This window comes from Corylus avellana, chromosome ca1 (assembly GCF_901000735.1).
Source record: "Corylus avellana chromosome ca1, CavTom2PMs-1.0".
Taxonomy (NCBI): Eukaryota; Viridiplantae; Streptophyta; class Magnoliopsida; order Fagales; family Betulaceae; genus Corylus; species Corylus avellana.
In genome coordinates, this window is record NC_081541.1 from 9,462,195 (window position 1) to 9,480,901 (window position 18,707).

The following is an 18,707-nucleotide window of genomic DNA, read 5'->3' on the forward strand; positions in this document are numbered from 1 at the left end:
TACTTGCAATTTAATAATGAAACCAAGGTATGAAAAACTACTAATTTCTGTATGCGTCTTTTTTTTTTTTTTTTTCTTGTAAAATGTATCAATTAATCAAATGAGTATGAAGAAAAGAGCTAGATGTTCAATGGTTTTTGTGGAAGTGATGATTGCTGAAAAAAAAAAAATAGTGTTATTCATTTAGGATATTGTGGTAGTTGCTTTTTAAAAAATACTAAACATTGCAGTTGTATATCGTTTTTTTTATTATAAAAATTAATTGTAGACATTGTTGTTTCTTGCAGTTAGAGCCAAATGATTTGTTTAAACCGTATTCATCAAACGAATTGATGATTTGGTCAAATACTCAACATCTCTATTTTAATATGGGCCCAATACAATTTGGACATCATATTGTAACATTACAGGTTAGATGAAAAATTTAAAGGAAAATTTATTCGAAAGATAGAAACTTAGGAGAATGTGTTACCTTTTGCATATGCCTAACTATTGTTTATGTTATTACCTTTGTAGGTTATCAGTCATTATGCTCCAGGTTTATGCATTTGACGACTTTTTACTCCTCTAAAAACTAGGGTAAGCTAAAATGATATCATCTACTTACTTGATATGAAGTCATTTTGAGCTATTATGCCTGGGTATTTGTATTCGTACACTTAAATTTGAACCCCGTAAAATCTTTCATGGGAGAAAAATTATGTTGCAACTCAATTTATTCTATTTTGTATTATAGGACAAAACTACCGTTGTGCTACAATTTTGAATAAATTTATAATGATTTAGGATATAAGCAACACCATTTTGGGAAGTCTTCACAGTGCACAATAGATGATTTTCGAATGATTGATATCCTTAATAAAGTAGAATGCAAATTTGTGGTAAAGTTGAAACATATCAAAGTAGAACTTTGTCAACTGTGACATAAATGTAAGTTTAATTGAAGATTTGTTCTTGCTGAGATCTTCTCAATAAGATCTTAATTCATGTTCTAGGTAGAAATATAAGGCAATCATGAATATCAAGATAAAGATGTCAACCAGAGCTCAACCCTACCAAGATTTTAAGAAAGAGCACAATATGGGTACGATAACTGAACAATTTGTTTACATTTTTCATATAAATTAATTTGGTACTATTTTGCATTTTTATTCATTAGTATATATTTGTTTCTTAAAAAAACAACAATTTATTATGTTTTTTCTATTTTTTGTTGTTGCAATGAATAAGAAAAGCATGCCACGAGACATTATATTTGAAATTTCTATGACGAAGGGGTGCGATTGGTAGAAAGATATTTGTGTATGTTCACCCCTAATCTGTTTTTCTTTTTCTTTTAAAAAGGAAAATTGATTTCAATTTTCTGATTTAAACATCTATGTTAAAAAATGGCTAAAAACTTCAATAGTATGAAATTGATTTCAAAAATAACTTTTAAGGTTACTGGGACTTAAAGATGTTTCAAGTGGTCGATGAGATGTATCAATATATGCATCATATCATCTTGAAGAAGAGAATGAGTGGTATTGTTGTTGGCATGAGATATTAACACTGCATCAAGACAAAATTAGGAATTCAAATAATGTCGGCGCCAAAACGCAGGTGATTCATTGGAAAATGTCGGCGGTAAATACTACGATGCCTAAGTCAGTAAGATAAACTTTGAAATAATATAAAGCAAAAGGATGGAGATGGAGAGACTGCAAACTTGGGTCTAAATGTCCGATACCTTTTTTTATAAGTTTGTCATTGATAAGACGAGTAGGTTTAGGATGGCAACCATTGGAGGTCTAGGGCTCAATATGGAAGGTCAATAATTCTCATGAACTTTGCTTTTGGGTTTGATCAGACCTAGCCCAACTAGGCAAGGCCATTGATGGGGAGAATCCTTTCCTTCTATGACCTTCTTATCATAAGTCCGTCTTGTGAACGACCAATGGTCCGAGGACTAACAATGTTTCTCCGGGAGTATGTTGATTCAAGGGTCCTTATGGTGCCAACAACTCTAGAAATCAAACAACCTTTCCACCTCAACATCTTGGTCTCTTTCAAGGTAAAAACCTCTTCTTCACTCTATAAATAGGTATCCTTTCTTATACGATGCAAATCAACCGAACACCCTTGCTTCCTAGTTCCTCCCCACTCCCTTGCTTCCTAGTTCCTCCCACTCATTTTCCCGCTGTTAAGAATATTATGCTAGGGTTATTTATTTGTTATTTACTTCCTTAGGTATTATTAGTCTACTAGGTTTACCTTTCCTTAGTCTACTAGGTTTACCTTTCGTTAGTCTATTAAGTTACTTGCCTCTCTATAAATAGAAGTCTTTGTATTCATTATCATAACAAAATATCAATACAATGTAGTCTATTGTGTGCTTCCGCTCTTCTATATCTCTCCATTATTCAACATGCTATCAAAGCATTCTAACACCTGTAACAATGGATTATGTGAGGAGAATCCAAACGCTACCAACGTGCGGCGACTGTTACATGTTCTTTTTCAAAACGAGTTAACACCAAGGTTTGGTTTAATTTTATTTTGCTATTTGTTAATTTTTAGTTTTTTTTTTTTTTTTAGTATTCTTTGAATTTTAGTACTCGATTTGTCTGAAAAATCAAAAATGGAAAGTGAAAATCAAGAAGATTGAGGGCGGAACAATTATTACTGACAATGCCGGAGGTTTTGTCAGTTTAATCACTCTTGAATGTTTCGAGGCCACCCGATGGAGTTTCTTTTTGGCCGTGGCTGGAAGGTTACGGCAGTAATGTTTTTTTATTTATTTTATTTCTATGTTTTTGATTTTTTTTTTATAGAATTTTTATATAGAATTAATTAGTTTTTTTGGCATATTTTTTTATCAAGAGAATGGAATTGTGTCAGAAGATGTTGACTTCTCCGGACAATGGATGTATAACTTTAATGGGCACGCAGCGGTTGTCCAGAATGCCTCTACCACTTTTACCGAGAGGAATGAATGAAAGTGTTTTAAGTTTTAATTTGTAATGGAAACATTTGGTATTAGTGCCACAAGCGCTGTACACCACCAAGCCCCCTGCCGACTAACCTCCATACGCCGAACAAAGCTCCACTGCCGAAGAACATCCGATCCTATACAGGGGTAACATTCTCCCTCTCCAGATCTGTTTTTTCTTCCTATTTCTTTTTATTATTATTATTATTTGAAATTAGAGACATGTTTATGTATAGCTTCCTAGTAACTGATAATATGCTGTGAGTGGCATCGATGATTATGATCATAAGCAATGTTATTAATCTTAATATGTTCCTTTAGCTCCTTTTGTTTGTTTGTTTATGTTTGTGTTTTTTTTTTCCATTGATTGAATTTTTAATTTGTGGGACAAGAATTTAATTGAAGCCGTAATCTATCTGTATTGAATTTGTGTGAGAGAGATAAAAGTGGGAAAGTTAGGTTTTTTAGTGAATATTTTGAATCAGTATTACAGTATAAAGGACATTATGGATTTTTTTTTTTTTTTTTACACTTTTAACTGTTCATTTGATTGTTGTACTGTATTAAATTTTTTTTATTTGCGAATTTTTTATGATAATTAAAAATCTCTTTCAAAAATTTTTAAAGGGAGAAAAATGATGTTGCAACTCAATTTATTCAATTTTGTATTATAGGACAAAACTACCGTTGTGCTACAATTTTGAATAAATTTATAATGATTTAGGATATAAGCAACACCATTTTGGGAAGTCTTCACAGTGCAGAATAGATGATTTTCAAATGATTGATATCCTTAATAAAGTAGAATGCAAATCTGTGGTAAAGTTGTAAGATATCCAAGTAGAACTTTGTCAACTGTGACATAAATGTAAGTTTAACTGAAGATTTGTTCTTGCTGAGATCTTCTCAATAAGATCTTAATTCATGTTCTAAGTAGAAATACAAAGCAATCATGAATATCAAGATAGAGATGTTAACTAGAGCTCAACCCTACCAAGATTTGAGAAAGAGCACAGTATGGGTACGATAATCCAACAATTTGTTTACATTTTTTCATATAAATTAATTTGGTACTATTTTGCATTTTTATTCATTAGTATATATTTGTTCCTTAAAAAAAAACAATTTATTATGTTTTTTCTATTTTTTTTTCGTTGCAATAAATAAGAAGAGCATGCAACGAGACATTATATTTGAAATTTCTATGACGAAGGGGTGCGATTGGTAGAAAGATACTTTTAAATGTCCTTCTACTGAATAAACTTTTAAATGTCCTTCTACTGAATAAAACTTGACATTTAAAAGTAAATTATGGAAGAGAACAAAACAAAAATTGAGCATGAACATGATTGGCTAATTAAAAACAAAAAACAAGAATTCAAAAAAAGAAACGATTTATATATAGACAACATCAATCAGTGGCGGAGCCAAGATTTTAAATTAGAGAGGTCAAAATTAAACAAAAATTGATTATAAAAGATAATTAAAAATATATGTATGTTATTCGAATTTGGTATCTATCATTAGGGAGGTAATAAAAAAGTGTTATTTTTAAGCAATGATTTACTAGCTGATTTATTAAATCTATCTCGACAAGAGCTCGTTTAAAATTTGAATGGAGATCAATAAAATCATTTATGTTCTCCATAATCTTAGTTAATTACAATTATATATTTAATACAATTAAAATATGTAACAAAAACTATATATATTCATAAAAAATTAATTTATATTAAGCAATTTAAATATAAAACTGTACACAATTTTATTATTTAATAATAAATTAATAAAAAAAATTGATTACCTACCTGGAATTTTTCTAGAAAAAGAAATAGTAAAAAAAAAAGGCTGCCTTTATGCTCAGTTTTAGATGGTTTTTTCAGTACTCACCTCTTTAGAAAAGTTATTATTATTTTTTAATTTATTATTATTTAATAATAAATCTACTGGAATACTCAATACAAATCATTATTTATATTGATTTGAGTTTCTTGCATTTATCCTTTATCCATCTCACCACTGCGTGCACCTTTTTTTATTTATATTGATTTGAGGTTCTTGCATTTATCCTTTATCCATCTCACCACTGCGTGCACCTTTTTTTTTTTTTTTTTTTCAGGAAATGTTAGGTGTTTTTATAGTGTTTTTCTGATATCCTCCTCATTGTAATGTGACTTTTAAAATTATCGTTGAATTTAATATTATCATTATTGACTTTTAATTTATTGGTGGTCTTAAAAACCACATCACAATTGGAAGGACATTAGGAGAACACTAGAAGAATACCTAGCATTTTTTTTTAAAAAAAAAAACATATGATTTAATAAATTGATGTGGTGTAAAACTTATTTTTTATGGTATCCAATTATAAGGTAACACATCAGCTAAGATTAGTGTGTTGTTTGATTCTCCCTAAGAAACAAACGTCGTTTATTTGCTATGTAGTTCTAAATTAACGCCGTTTACTTTGAAAAAGAAAATAAAAGGCACACTCTCTCTGTTTTGTGATTTTTTTACCTTCTTCCTCTTGTAAATTTGCAATGAATTTTGACACATGATCGATGAACTACCACCCAATGGGAGGGGATTCTCTGATCGATGAACTGCCAACGATCGTGCCTCGGGCAACAAAAAGCCATTAAACTTTTTTCCTTTTTTATTTTTAACTATTTTTTATTTACTTACATTGACGTGGACACTTGATTCCTGTCGGATCTTATCAACACCTGGGCTCTATTTTGTGGTCTTCGGGTGGGACCCTCTTTATCATAAGAAAAGTTTATCGCTCTAGGATTAGGTGATTATAGGCATTTAGGCATAGTAGTGATAGCCTCAGCTACGGCCATGATGATGAATCTATCATTTTGAAAAAAAACAAATATCTCTCTGGACACGACACGTGGCGGTTAACTACTGACTTGGTTTTATATTGACCGTTTTCCCCTCTTCTTTTGTGCTTTTTTCTCTTTTATTTGAAGGTAATTGTGACTTTTTCTCTTTTTATTATTAATATTAATAATATTAATATTAAGCACGAAATACGGGGCATTTGGTCATTAAAAAAATGCAACTCACAAGTTTCAGTGAAACGAAGCATTTTTGTTATCTTCTTCATTACTAAATGTTTAAACGACACCGTGTATCATCTTCTTCATTGTCATATATTATAGTCTGAGTAGTGCATGCGTTTGGTTCATTATTTCTGACGCAATTTCCTTGAACACAACCTAGAGGGAAACTCGTTTTCAAAAACGGATACTCACAAAAGGAGAAATGCGAGAGCAACACAACTAGGAGGGAAGCTCAAAGAAGAAATGTGAGAGCAACACAACGTGGAGGAAGCTCATTTTCAAAAATTGATACTCACAAAAGAAGAAATGCGATGGAGAAATCAAACAGTCTTTCCACCTCAACATCTCGGTCTCTTTCAAGGTAAAAACCTCTTCTTCACTCTATAAATAGGTATCCTTTCTTATACGATGCAAATCAACCGAACACCCTTGCTTCCTAGTTCCTCCCACTCCCTTTCCCGCTGTTAAGAATATTATGCTAGGGTTATTTACTTGTTATTTACTTCCTTAGGTATTATTAGTCTACTAGGTTTACCTTTCCTTAGTCTATTAGGTTACTTGTCTCTCTATAATTAGAGGCATCTATATTGATTATCATAACAGAATATTAATACAATGTAGTCTATTGTGTGCTTTCACTCTTCCTATTATTCTTCTGCTCTTCTATATCTCTCAATTATTCCAACATGCTAACAAAGCATTCTAACATAGTATCAGAGCTACTTTTCTGTGGCCTTCAATAAACGTATTTTTTAGTGTTTTCCATTTGTCGAATTTTAATCTCATTGCCCTACATCAAGCGCTACCAAAATTTCGGCTGCCCATAGTCTCAATATCGTGCCAGCCTATAGATCTGGATCAGCCATCGGCCTTCCGCCATACGCCTCTACCATTTTCTACCTGCACCGCCATTGCCCTTGCAGGAGCTACACGCTCCTGCCGCCGCCGACAGTTCAGACGCCGCCAAGTATAGATCCAAAGAGATCTAAAGCGTCCAAGCTTCCATGGTGGCGCCCGCACGTGCCACTAGAAGGTTCTGTCCGTCAGTAAACGCGCCTCCACGCGAGTCCCAAGAGCAGTTCATGCCCCGGCAAGACTCGCCTCAGAATCTGTCCATTCTGTTATGCACCACCACACAGCGCCGATCACCTCGATAATAGCGCCAATTGATAGATCAGGGCCAAATGAGTCTAAAGCCATCAAGCACAGCCTCATCGGAGTCTACATGTGCCCTTATGCGTCGGTAGAAGCTCCTGCGAGTGCACCACACACACCAGCACATCTCTTCTTCTCCTGTCAGCCACGTGTGAACGTCTCAATGTGCCACGTCAGCCCTATCGCCACGTCAGCCGTAGGCAATGTCATCTAGCGCTACATTAGTGCCTCTACCACGTCATCAGATCTGCCATGTCAGCTTCATTGCCATTGCAGCACATCGGCCACATTAGCACCTTGGCATGGTTAACTTTTCTTTCGTTGACTTTTGAATTTGACTTTCTACAGTGCTGACCATTGACTTTTACCGGACTCAAAGTTGACCAGGTGTTTTTCACTCAATTTTTCGTCCTGATTTCAAATTTGTGGTCTATTTTTACTTTTGGTATCTCTATTTGGTAGAAAAAAAGATTCTTCTCTAAATTTAGGCATTTGTTTTATGCTGTTCAAGTCGGTTTATGCATTATTCAATTTGATTCCACAGCCTTTTTCTTTGGCGCAGTTCAATCCGGTTCATTTTTCTTACGGTAGGCACTCTCGGGTCAGACCAATCTTTCCTCAAGTCCATGGGTTTTCGGGGCCAAAGAAGCCCCTTTCAATCGGCCCACTTATGCCATGTCAAATGCCGTCATCACTGGTCACTGCATTCTCTCCTAGGCCATTGATCCATTACTAATGAAAAATTTTTGGGTCAGACCTTTCAACCATCCAAGGGTTTCAGGCATGATTAGCTTCTTCAACCGGCCATTTTTCTCCCTACTTAGCTTAGCCGACCAAGCAAGACGGTCTACTAGTTAGAATTTTTGGGTCAGACTTTAGCTCAGCCGACCAGGCAAGATAGTCCAAGGGTTTCAGGCATGATTAGCCTCTTCAACCAGCCCTGCTTATCTCGGCTAACCAGGCGAGACGGTCTACTAGGTTTCAAGCATGATTAGCTTCTTCAACCGGCCCTTTTTCTCCCTACTTAGCTTAGCCGACCAGGCAAGACGGTCTACTAGTTAGAATTTTTGGGTCAGACTTTAGCTCAGCCGACCAGGCAAGATAGTCCAAGGGTTTCAGGCATGATTAGCCTCTTCAACCAGCCCTGCTTATCTCGGCTAACCAGGCGAGACGGTCTACTAGTTAGAATTTTTTGGTCAAACTTTAGCTCAACCGACCAGGCGAGACGGTCCAAGGGTTACGGGCCAAACAAGCCCCTTTTAACTGGCCCTGCTTTCTCTCTGCTCGACCAAAAGAGGCCAGCTTCTTCATTACTAGTATATGGTTTTCAAGTCAAATTACAACCAAGTGAACCAAGCTCCAGCTTAAATGCATTGCTCAATTCAAGTAGAATCCACCAGTCTCTAGCAACTTTTATGGCGTAAATCGGCAACTCTTTCGGCACAAGCAACTTTTTCGGCGAATTCATTTTTCTTTCCCTTTTCTTTTACCCTTACACATTGAGTTTGAGAGGATGTTAAAATTATTATGTTAGGGTTATTTATTTGTTATTTACTTCCTTAGGTATTATTAGTCTACTAGGTTTACCTTTCCTTAGTCTATTAGGTTACTTGCCTCTCTATAAATAGAGACCTCTGTATTCATTATCATAACAGAATATCAATACAATGTAGTCTATTGTGTACTTCTGCTCTTCTATATCTCTCCATTATTCAACATGCTATCAAAGCATTCTAACACCTATAACAATGGATTATGTGAATTTCGTATGTCCTGTGAACGCTACCAACGTGCAGCGACTGTTACGTGTTCTTTTTCAAAACGAGTTAACACCAAGTTTTGGTTTAATTTTATTTTGCTATTTGTTAATTTTTATTTTATTTTATTTTTATTTAGTATTCTTTGAATTTTAGTACTCGATTGTCTGAAAAATAAAAAATGGAAAGTGAAAATCAAGAAGATTGAGGGCGGAACAATTATTACTGACAATGCCGGAGGTTTTGTCGGTTTAATCACTCTTGAATGTTTCGGGGCCACCTGATGGAGTTTCTTTTTGGCCGTGGCTGGAAGGTTACAGCGGTAATGTTTTTTATTTATTTTATTTCTATGTTTTTTTTTTTTTTTTTTAGAATTTTTATATAGAATTAATTAGTTTTTTTGGTATATTTTTTTTATCAAGAGAATGGAATTGTGTCAAAAGATGTTGACTTCTCCGAACAATGGATGTATAACTTTAATGGGCACGCAGCGGTTGTCCAGATACCTCTACCACTTTTACCGAGAGGAATGAATGAAAGTGTTTTAAGTTTTATTTTGTAATGGAAACATTCGGTATTTGTTGAAAAAGACAACAGAAAGATAATTGTGGAGAAGAAATTTGTATTTTTGATGTGTTTTGAATTGTACAATGGAATGGCCTATTTATAGTTGAATGAGGCCGTAAAAGAAAGAAAATACAATAATTACAAAATAATACAATAATTACAGAATAAATTAACTTGCAAGAAAACAATCTCTATAAGGAAATTAACTTGGCAACCAAGCCAAGAGTAGGGACTAAGCAAAGAGAAGATTCATAATATTCTAACAAGTGCCACAAGCGCTGTACACCACCGAGCCCATTGCCGATTAACCTCCATACTCCGAACAAAGCTCCATTGCCGAAGAACATCCGATCCTATACAGGGGTAGCATTCTCTCTCTCCATATCTGTTTTTTCTTCCTATTTCTTCTTTCTTTCTTTCTTTTTTTTTTTTTTTTTTTAAATTTGAAATTAGAGACATGTTTATGTATAGCTTCTTAGTAACTGATAATATGCTGTGAGTGGCATCGATGATTATGATCATAAGCAATGCTATTAATCGTAATATGTTCCTTTAGCTCCTTTTGTTTGTTTGTTTATGTTTGTGTTTTTTTTTTTCATTGATTGAATTTTTAATTTGTGGGACAAGAATTTAATTGAAGCCGTAATCTATCTGTATTGAATTTGTGTGAGAGAGATAAAAGTGGGAAAGTTAGGATTTTTAGTGAATATTTTGAATCAGTATTACAGTATAAAGGACACTATGAAATTTTTATTTCTTTTTTTTAAGCATTTGATTTGTCTTTTTTTTCTTTTCTTTTTTTTACTTTTAACTGTTCATCTGATTGTTGTACTGTATTAATTTTTTTTTTATTTGCGAATTTTTTATAGTAATTAAAAATCTCTTTCAAAAATTTGCAGCCTGTTGGGGATGGCTGAAGAGCACAAGCTTCCGAATTGGGATGTTGAGATTATGAAGGATCTCATGATTCCACCTGGCAAGAGCTCCTCATTTCTCATCTAACTATAACTATCTAAGAGTGGAGCTTGATGGACAAGAAATGACAACTATATAGAAAGTTTCATTGTGCATCTGCTACATTGAATAGTAGCCTCTGCGGAAGGTGGTTTTAGATATTTCTCGTTGGTATTATCTTGTATAAACACTAATTTTGAATGCTCAAATGTTGAATTGGTTTTACTTAACTGACAAGATAATGATCGGCCATTCTTTAAGAAAGTGTCCCAGTGGTTTTCAAAAGAAAGAAATTGAATGACTGCTTCTAACAAATGCTTGTGGAAACAGTTTGTAAAACACTTTCTGATATAAACATAAATGGGAAGTTGATCGCATCTTCCTCGTGACTCGACTCGTGAGAGATGTAGATAATCAAGAATTAGAAAAAGAAAATAAAGAAAATTCAATCCTCAGACTTGAGACATTCATCAACTACACGTGAATTACATGATTTACTCACAACCACAAACACTGTATTCGCAAGACCACACAACTCTCTTTCTTTTGATAAGTTCAATTAAGCTTTAAAAACTTCCAAACCTATAAATACAAGGTCAAGAAGAAGTATGTCTTTAGCCTCCAATAACTTCATGAGGCATAATCACATTGTAGACTCTTAGGTCTATCTCATATTCTCATCTTTGTATTCGGAAAGATAATAACACAGGTAATGGCCTCTCACCCATTAACTTTATTTTATTGAATGTGGCCAATTGTTAGCCTTTGATTGTTTTCTTTTTAAAAAAACCTTAGCCGTGAACCGGCTTGTATCTAGTTGGAGAAGATCCGGATCCCCAAAACAACAGGATTACACTACTTCATTAAAAACTAAAGTCGCAACAACTAATTAAGGTTAGTTTTCACAAATTATAATAGAAATTTTCAAATTCATATTTAACTTTTTACCTTAACAGATGATTTAGTTTAAAATGACACATCTAAATAAAAATATTATAAAGTTTTAAAAATCTCAAATGAATTTGAAATGAGAAAAATAATGGAAATATATATTCATCTCATCTTATAATATTACTAACAAGAAGTACAATACAATAACAAATGTGGGAGTTTTCTCATATGTATATTGAAGTTCACATTGATCTAAAGCCATTTATTATTAAATTTAAAATATTTGTGTATAATATATTGCATTTTATCCTTACGACAAATAAATTCTCTCGTCATATTATTTAAATGCATTACTGGAAGAACAAGAGGAAATTAAGCATAGTGTAAACCCCTAAGACGATAGTTATTTTATAATCAAAGTATGTGCCTCCGCTAATAGCAGCTTGTAATTGAAAGTGATCAAAAAAAAAAAACTTTCAGAAATGAAATGTGATCAAATCAGCAACATCAAAGTAAATTTTGGAATCAGAAACGTTGAAATAGGATAATAAAAGGTTCCACCTAGCTCTCACTATAGACTATAGTGATCACTATAAATTAAAGGAAAACCCAAATTTGATACACTACATCCTCAAATTTATGCACAGGTATATAACTGGACCTGAATGTTTGTGAGAGATTATTCATTGTTCAGGAAATACCACCAGGACCTTACCTTCCCAGCAAATAAGTCAACTAAACACCAACACAAATCGTAAGTCTCATAAATAAAACTATGATAAAAAACAAACGACATCAATTGAGCACATCACTGGACCAAGACAAAGCCTGCAAGGGCAGCTAACCCCTAAAATCATGAAACCATTCATGTTTCAATATTCTCTTCACTATGAACTAATCACACCAAAACTTAATCCAGAAGCATACAACATCAAGAACAGGGACAGGTTTGAACTCTAATAAAACCAACAGATCTAGGCACGCAACCCAAAGATATTTTAAGTACCATAAATGCAAGTAAGATCCGGCTTGAACTGAGTCAAGGAATATATATCTAGAGCTGTAAAGATATCTCAGGCCACTAGGGATAAATTAATTTTCTTCTACAACAGTGGAACAATGTGTAGTGTTTGTCCATTGAAGAAACTATTGATCCCAAAGGAATAACAGATCTGTGCACACATTCTTCTACTCTAGTATGAAACATGGCGAATGGCAAACCGATTGAAGAGGGAGGGGGGGGGGGAATAGGAGTCAAGTGCTCAGTCTAAAAAGTTTCTTTCAGCAAAGAAGCTCACAAAAACCAAGTGCATACACAAGATGCAATATATGCCTGGGAACTACAGGACTTGACCCTTGTTCCCATGATATTACACATATCAAAGTATACCATAATAATGTCAACAGTCCCCCACCACAAGGAATACTAAAGATGCTTAAACAACCAGATGAGAAGCAAGACATTGAATAGTCGCTGGAATTTCAAGCACAAATATTACCTTCACTTCTAGAGAAAATGTTGGGACTTTTCTAAACACGTCTCTCAAACTTCCGCGCACATAAACATCAAATCCTTGGCCTTCCCTAATCATATGTTTACCTACAAACCCATCAATCCCTACAGACATGTTGATCCCCATAATCCGCAATAATGCTCCTGTGAACAATAGACAATAGTTAAGTAACTTTAGAATTGCAATACCTAGGAAATAAATAATATATATATATATATATATACCTCGGCGTGTAAAACATCAATATGGACAGCCGAAGGATCTTTCTTTGGGCTGCCATGCCAACTAAATTCATTTGTCACCTGAAGCTGGCCCAGATCAAGTTGAATGAAACTGCAAAATATCAAAAGATAACACTCAACAACTAAACATCAAACACATTAAGTTTAGAAAACTTAATATCCCTTCAAAAAGCAAGAAAAGCAGGAATGTCTTTGTTTTTTTCAATAGGTAATATCAATTTATATAATAGTGCAAAGGGGCGCAACTCATGTAAACAGAAAGTAAACAATAGAGCCCACATATACAATAGCTTTTAAGCTGAAAAATGAAGCACAAAAAGCAGGAATGTCTCTGCCCACAAACTTTTTTTTTTTTTGAAAAGAGGAAAAAAAAAGGGGTTTCATAACCAAATAAATCCATACAACAAAAGTTTAGTACCACTATAAGTTGTAGCCTAAGTTTAAATTTCAAATAATAAATAATAATAATAATAATTAAGGAGTATGGTGAGAAAGTAGTTTACAACAATTTCACAAACCATGCTCCTTCGATAAACTAAAATGTGATTATCCATAATCTTTCAGAAAAGAACTATGTTTATGTATACGGTCATTCAGCAAAATTAGACCTATAAGAGTGCATTTCGATGAAAAAGTGTAGGAACTTGGGAATTTCATGGTTGGGTCATTAGGAAAGGACTTTTCAAAATCTTGGAGGAATTTGAGTATGAACAAGCAATCAAACGGATGCAGCAATCAAACCACGAAAAGAAGGGTGGCTATGGAAAGCACAATCCCACCAATCAAAACTATGAAAAAGAGGGGTGGCTCTTTCCAAATCATTCACACAAGGAAGTAGTGGTTGCCTACCCTGTCACTGCCATCATGACCAAGGCCACCATTATTATACCACCACCAACATTGCCACTACCACCAGAACACTGCTGATGCTGCTATCATAGTCAATACCATCATCACTGCCACTAACCATTACTAATACCAATGCTACACAGCAAACACCCACCATCTCGCTGCCAACACCACCACCATTACCAATGCAACAACAACCCCACCACCATCACAACACTACTCCAAACTTGACCCCATCATTCATGGCTGCAGCAGCCACACCACCGCCACCCATAACGTAGCAGCCGCCATCTATCACCACCACTGCCACTTCATATTCTAGCCGCTGCCATCAACATCACCAAAACTACCAATGCATTGCCACCACATCCACCACCAATTTATTGCCACCCCATTCCTGTCAGCAACTTCACCACCACATATCTCACCAATACCATTGTCATCACCACCAACACCACAGTCCTTACGAGAAAAACTTCCATGTCATTCCAATTCACCTAACCTAAAGTATTCATTAAAATTTTCATGTGAGACATTTTCTAACCTTGGAACTAATACCCCTCCCTCTGAAATTCCAAGGTTCCAAACAGTCTCAGAAAAAATACTACCTAGAAGTCTATCAAATCAGCACTATATAAGAACTAATGTGCAGATCTACAGGCTCGTTGTAATCATCCAACAAAAAAAAAGAAAAAAAAAAAAGAGAGAGAGAGAGAAGAAGATCTACAGACTCTTTGCTTGTTGAATTTCTCGGAATGATGATCATTGGTGTGTCAAGTGAAAGGTCCAGCTTTAAAGCAGCAGCTCCATCAATCTCATATTTCTGAATCAACCACTCAAAGTCTCCAACTTTATCAACAAGTTTGATAGCTTCTTCAGTATGTGGGGTAGCAAGTTCCATAAAGTACGTTGTTATCTGCAGAAAACATGTCTCCATAAAATTTTCTTGTATTAAATACAGCAAGTATCGTAAATTAAAAATTAAAATTAAGGAAAACATTTGTGCTAAGAATTTAAAAGAATTAGAAACCATGAGAATCTTGAATGTCTATCAATTAAACAGTTTTAAGAATGGTTAACACTGCTGAACAAGTAACAAAACCACGCTAACTCAACATAAATAATCACCGGAAGTTTTGAAATGTACCTCCTGAACAAACCTATAGAGGAAAACAATGTGAACAGCAGAAAGTCGGCCACACAAGCTGTAATCATATCCTTCATAATCATCATCTTCAACACTATAAGAATTGAATTTGAACTGGAAAAGAAAATGAAAGAAAAATTATCTGACAACAATAAAAGGAGTATAATATAAATATAGAAGAACAAAACCAATGAAGCCTGCAATGCATCAGTTGCTCATCAAAGAGAGGATAATGGACCTTAATAAGAGATTCAACCCCCGGATTACGTATATCACAAAGCCAACCCCAACCGTGATCTGTTCCAAGAGACATATCACTGAGTCTAAGATTTCCTTACGTGCCTTCAATGGAAAGAGAACTTGGGTGGACCTTTATTAAAAAAACAAAACCAAAAAAAATTATTCAAGTCAGAAGAATATGGTATAGATGAGAACAGAGATCTTAAATATATATATCCCCAAACTACAAATGAAATTTTGATAAAGCAATGGAGAAAAAACGTAAGAATAGAAACAAAAAAAAAAAAATACAGTTGGGCCGCATCCACATTATCATCGATAGTTATGAAGTTCACAGAAAGAATTAATGTTTAACAATATTAAAACAGAATAAAGAAACACTGAAGGAAGTCGCCAATAACAAGATTTGCGTTACCTTAATATCCAACAGGAAACTTTCTTGTACAAACATGGCAAGCTGGGAACCATCCTCCTTGTTAAGATACACAGAGACACTGTCAACATTCATACCTAAGAAAAATACCACACGACCTTTACCGTAACCCAGCAACCCTTTGAAACGTCCTGTATCTTCAGTCTTCTCTTTCTTCATCCTCTAAAGTTTTTCTTATGTCACTGCCACTTACCTCATAATTCACATAGCTTATATCCAAGCCAAAACCAATTAAAGCAACAAGGGTGGGTCTGTTGCAAAAGAATTCTAGTTTGGACATGCGAATACTCATCTGAAAATTTTAAATTGAAAAGATTAGTGTAGCAAACTAATGTTGTTAGGTCTAGACTTCACGTGCAAGATGCTTGGCTTAGGTACCTGTATATCTACCCCATTATAATAACCCAAGCCAGAACTCCTTGTCAAGAAGTTAACACATACAATCATGCATACAAAATCTGAATTATCAGTACCCTCTGCCTCATAAAAGATCTCACCGGAAATGCCCTTTCCCTTGGCCAAATCTTTTTCATGAGAAAAGGCTTCAGAAGACTCAAACCCAGGGTCATTGATGTCCCCCATCATTCCACAATGAGCTATATTTTTTGTGAATAAATGCCTGTTTCCGATAAAGACATAAAATCTGGCAAAGCATCCTTGAAAACTTCGTAATCCTCAGGAAGAACAATAGACATCTCCCTTGCATGAGGATCAAATGTGCCAGTGGAAGCAAATGATTCGCCATTCTTCTGCACAGAGCAAGCTAAATACTGCGGACATGAAGACAGACAACCTTGAAGCTCATCTTTAATCTTCAAGGAGTGCAACTTCATCTTGACTGTTAGGTCACCCCCCCAAACATATTATGTTAACCTGTAAAACAAAAATGGCCTAAATGTTCAATTGAAAAAATATACATGATAATTGAAGAACCAGCTGTAACTGTATACGATTTAACAAGAAGTTTTTCCAGAGAGAAATAGTTAAATGGTAAGTCAAAACCGAACGTCTGTACTTCAAAAGGGAACATACAAAACCATTCATATACATCAACTATCAACTATAAGGCTGACAAATGTTTAGAAGATATCCACATGGACAGACACACACAAGCTTAGGCTACAGATAAGAACTTCAATCGAAACATCAACAAAGGATTTCTGACATTCTCAAATCACCCAAATAAATCGAGCCGATGGGTTATTTTCAAAAGTTGACAGGGCAGGTATGGGAAAGGAAAACCCAAAATCTCAATCCTGTTACCAAGGGAGCTCTCCCCAAAAACATGCAAAAGCCAGTGTTCTCAGGCAGATACAAATCAATTTGAGATAATGTGGTAATGGATATTGTACATGTCCCAATGGTAAGAAAATCCACGTGCCCCCATGCACTGTCACAAAAGGCTGGCTTGGTGGTCAAATAGGGAAGCCTATACTGAGGAATCAAGTCCCTGTTTTTCTCCTATTACAGTTCAATGTAGGATGGGGCTATTCTGTTCTCTCGCAGTATTGGTACTTAGCTTGCAAAACAATGTTACTTGTTGTCTAGTATGACTTCCACAATTTTGGAATTCAGTGAAACAATAAAATATAGCTCAATATAAATAGGACTGCTGCTCTCTAATAAAAATTGAAACGTAGAGCTCAGAAACTGGACTACACTCTGCCATTAATATATTTAACGTAAGACTCTAGAACAATGGGAGATCTCCCAGATCCAGTTCCCAGATGTTCTCCTATTGAAAATTGAAAGTGACTTATTTCCTTTGACTGCCCTGTGTCACTTCAGCCAAGCTAGGCTACATAATTGAGAAGAAAAAAACATTATTCCAATTAAAAATTTCCGAATTTGTCGGCTGACGCAAAAATTGTAATAGAAAAGAAAGTAGCTACACAAACCTTTCCCCCACCAGCCAGAACCTCAAGAATTAGAGTCTCATCAACTTCATCTCCGATCAGCATAATTATATGACATACCAAATTGCACAATCTGTAAGCCTTGGAAGCAATGAGAACAAGGAAAAGTAGTAAAGAATTTGCTAAAATAACCTAAATCATGAATTAGGTGAAGACCCTAAAGATACTTTGACAAGATTGAGGTTTCAAATCTATCAAACATTATAACTAAGAGCACCAAGTCTAACCTTTCCATATATAAATAACTTTGTTTCTACCAATGCCCCATTAATAACAAGGTCAGCAGTTTTCAAACTTGTATAACATTCACCAAACTCAGCTCGACAATCACTTCTTTCTCCAAGTACATCAACCGATGGAGGCGCCTACATGCAGCATAAATACAAAATTACCTTTTCAGTAATAAGCCACATGAGGATGAATGATGGAAAGCGTAATAAAAAAATGATTTTAGATCATACAGATGCTTGATATGTGGCCTGTATAAGTCCTTTCAACCAAGTGACCATTTCCTCCTCCTCATCATGAAACCCTACAACCCATGTACAAGAAGATTCCAAAACCTGGAAAAATATGTTAAACGTAAGTTTTTCACATGCATAGAAGAAAACAAATCCCAGCTCCATGCACAAAAATAGAGCAAATAATAGGTACAATGAATTGTTTTACGACCCGACAATTAGTCTTTCACTATGTATTTAAGCATGCTAAAATTTCAGAACATATATGCTCCTGAAATACCTGATATATCGTCTACTTGCTAAAATATTAAATTTCCACCAAAAAAATAATCTCTATAAATTGAAATTTCCAGGTAAGTCAAATTAATCAAAATCAGCATCAACTGTTGCCCAAAAAAAATAAATTCTACTAAAATGGCTAAATTTAAGGAAGATGGGCAAATAAATGAGTAATGTGGACTAAGAATGTTTTAGAAATAATAAGCATTTCTATATGCTTTTTTTTGGGGGGGGGAGGGGCCATCAAGACAAAATGGTGA

At 34.7% G+C, this 18,707-nt stretch overlaps 2 protein-coding genes across 11 annotated transcripts in view; one reads left to right on the top strand and one right to left on the bottom strand.

The window, feature by feature from the left end:
• The first annotated feature begins 6,238 nt into the window (after positions 1–6,238).
• Positions 6,239–18,707, top strand: part of LOC132167448 (uncharacterized) — a 34,385-nt gene continuing 21,916 nt past the window's right edge. For both annotated transcript variants that reach the window (XR_009438682.1, XM_059578432.1), the window contains exon 1: positions 6,239–6,403. Coding sequence is in view for 1 of the 2 variants with exons in the window: in XM_059578432.1 (XP_059434415.1) it covers positions 6,349–6,403 (55 nt within the window). In the remaining variant the exon portion in view is untranslated. The remainder of the gene's footprint in view (positions 6,404–18,707) is intronic.
• LOC132167446 (uncharacterized) overlaps positions 12,629–18,707 on the bottom strand; it is a 48,433-nt gene continuing 42,354 nt past the window's right edge. The window contains exons 2-10 of one of the 9 annotated variants that reach the window (XM_059578422.1): positions 18,169–18,270; positions 17,935–18,072; positions 17,690–17,788; positions 16,170–16,664; positions 15,774–16,083; positions 15,119–15,232; positions 14,703–14,887; positions 13,105–13,213; positions 12,629–13,023 (exon numbers count right to left, since the gene is read on the bottom strand). In XM_059578422.1, the coding sequence (XP_059434405.1) occupies positions 12,985–13,023; positions 13,105–13,213; positions 14,703–14,887; positions 15,119–15,232; positions 15,774–15,950 (624 nt within the window). In that variant the 5' untranslated portion in view covers positions 15,951–16,083; positions 16,170–16,664; positions 17,690–17,788; positions 17,935–18,072; positions 18,169–18,270 and the 3' untranslated portion in view covers positions 12,629–12,984. Of the gene's footprint in view, positions 13,024–13,104; positions 13,214–14,702; positions 14,888–15,118; positions 15,233–15,356; positions 15,489–15,773; positions 16,084–16,169; positions 17,789–17,934; positions 18,073–18,168; positions 18,680–18,707 lie in introns of those variants that run through there. The other 8 variants (XM_059578425.1, XM_059578430.1, XM_059578423.1 and 5 more) reach the window with 8 other exon arrangements.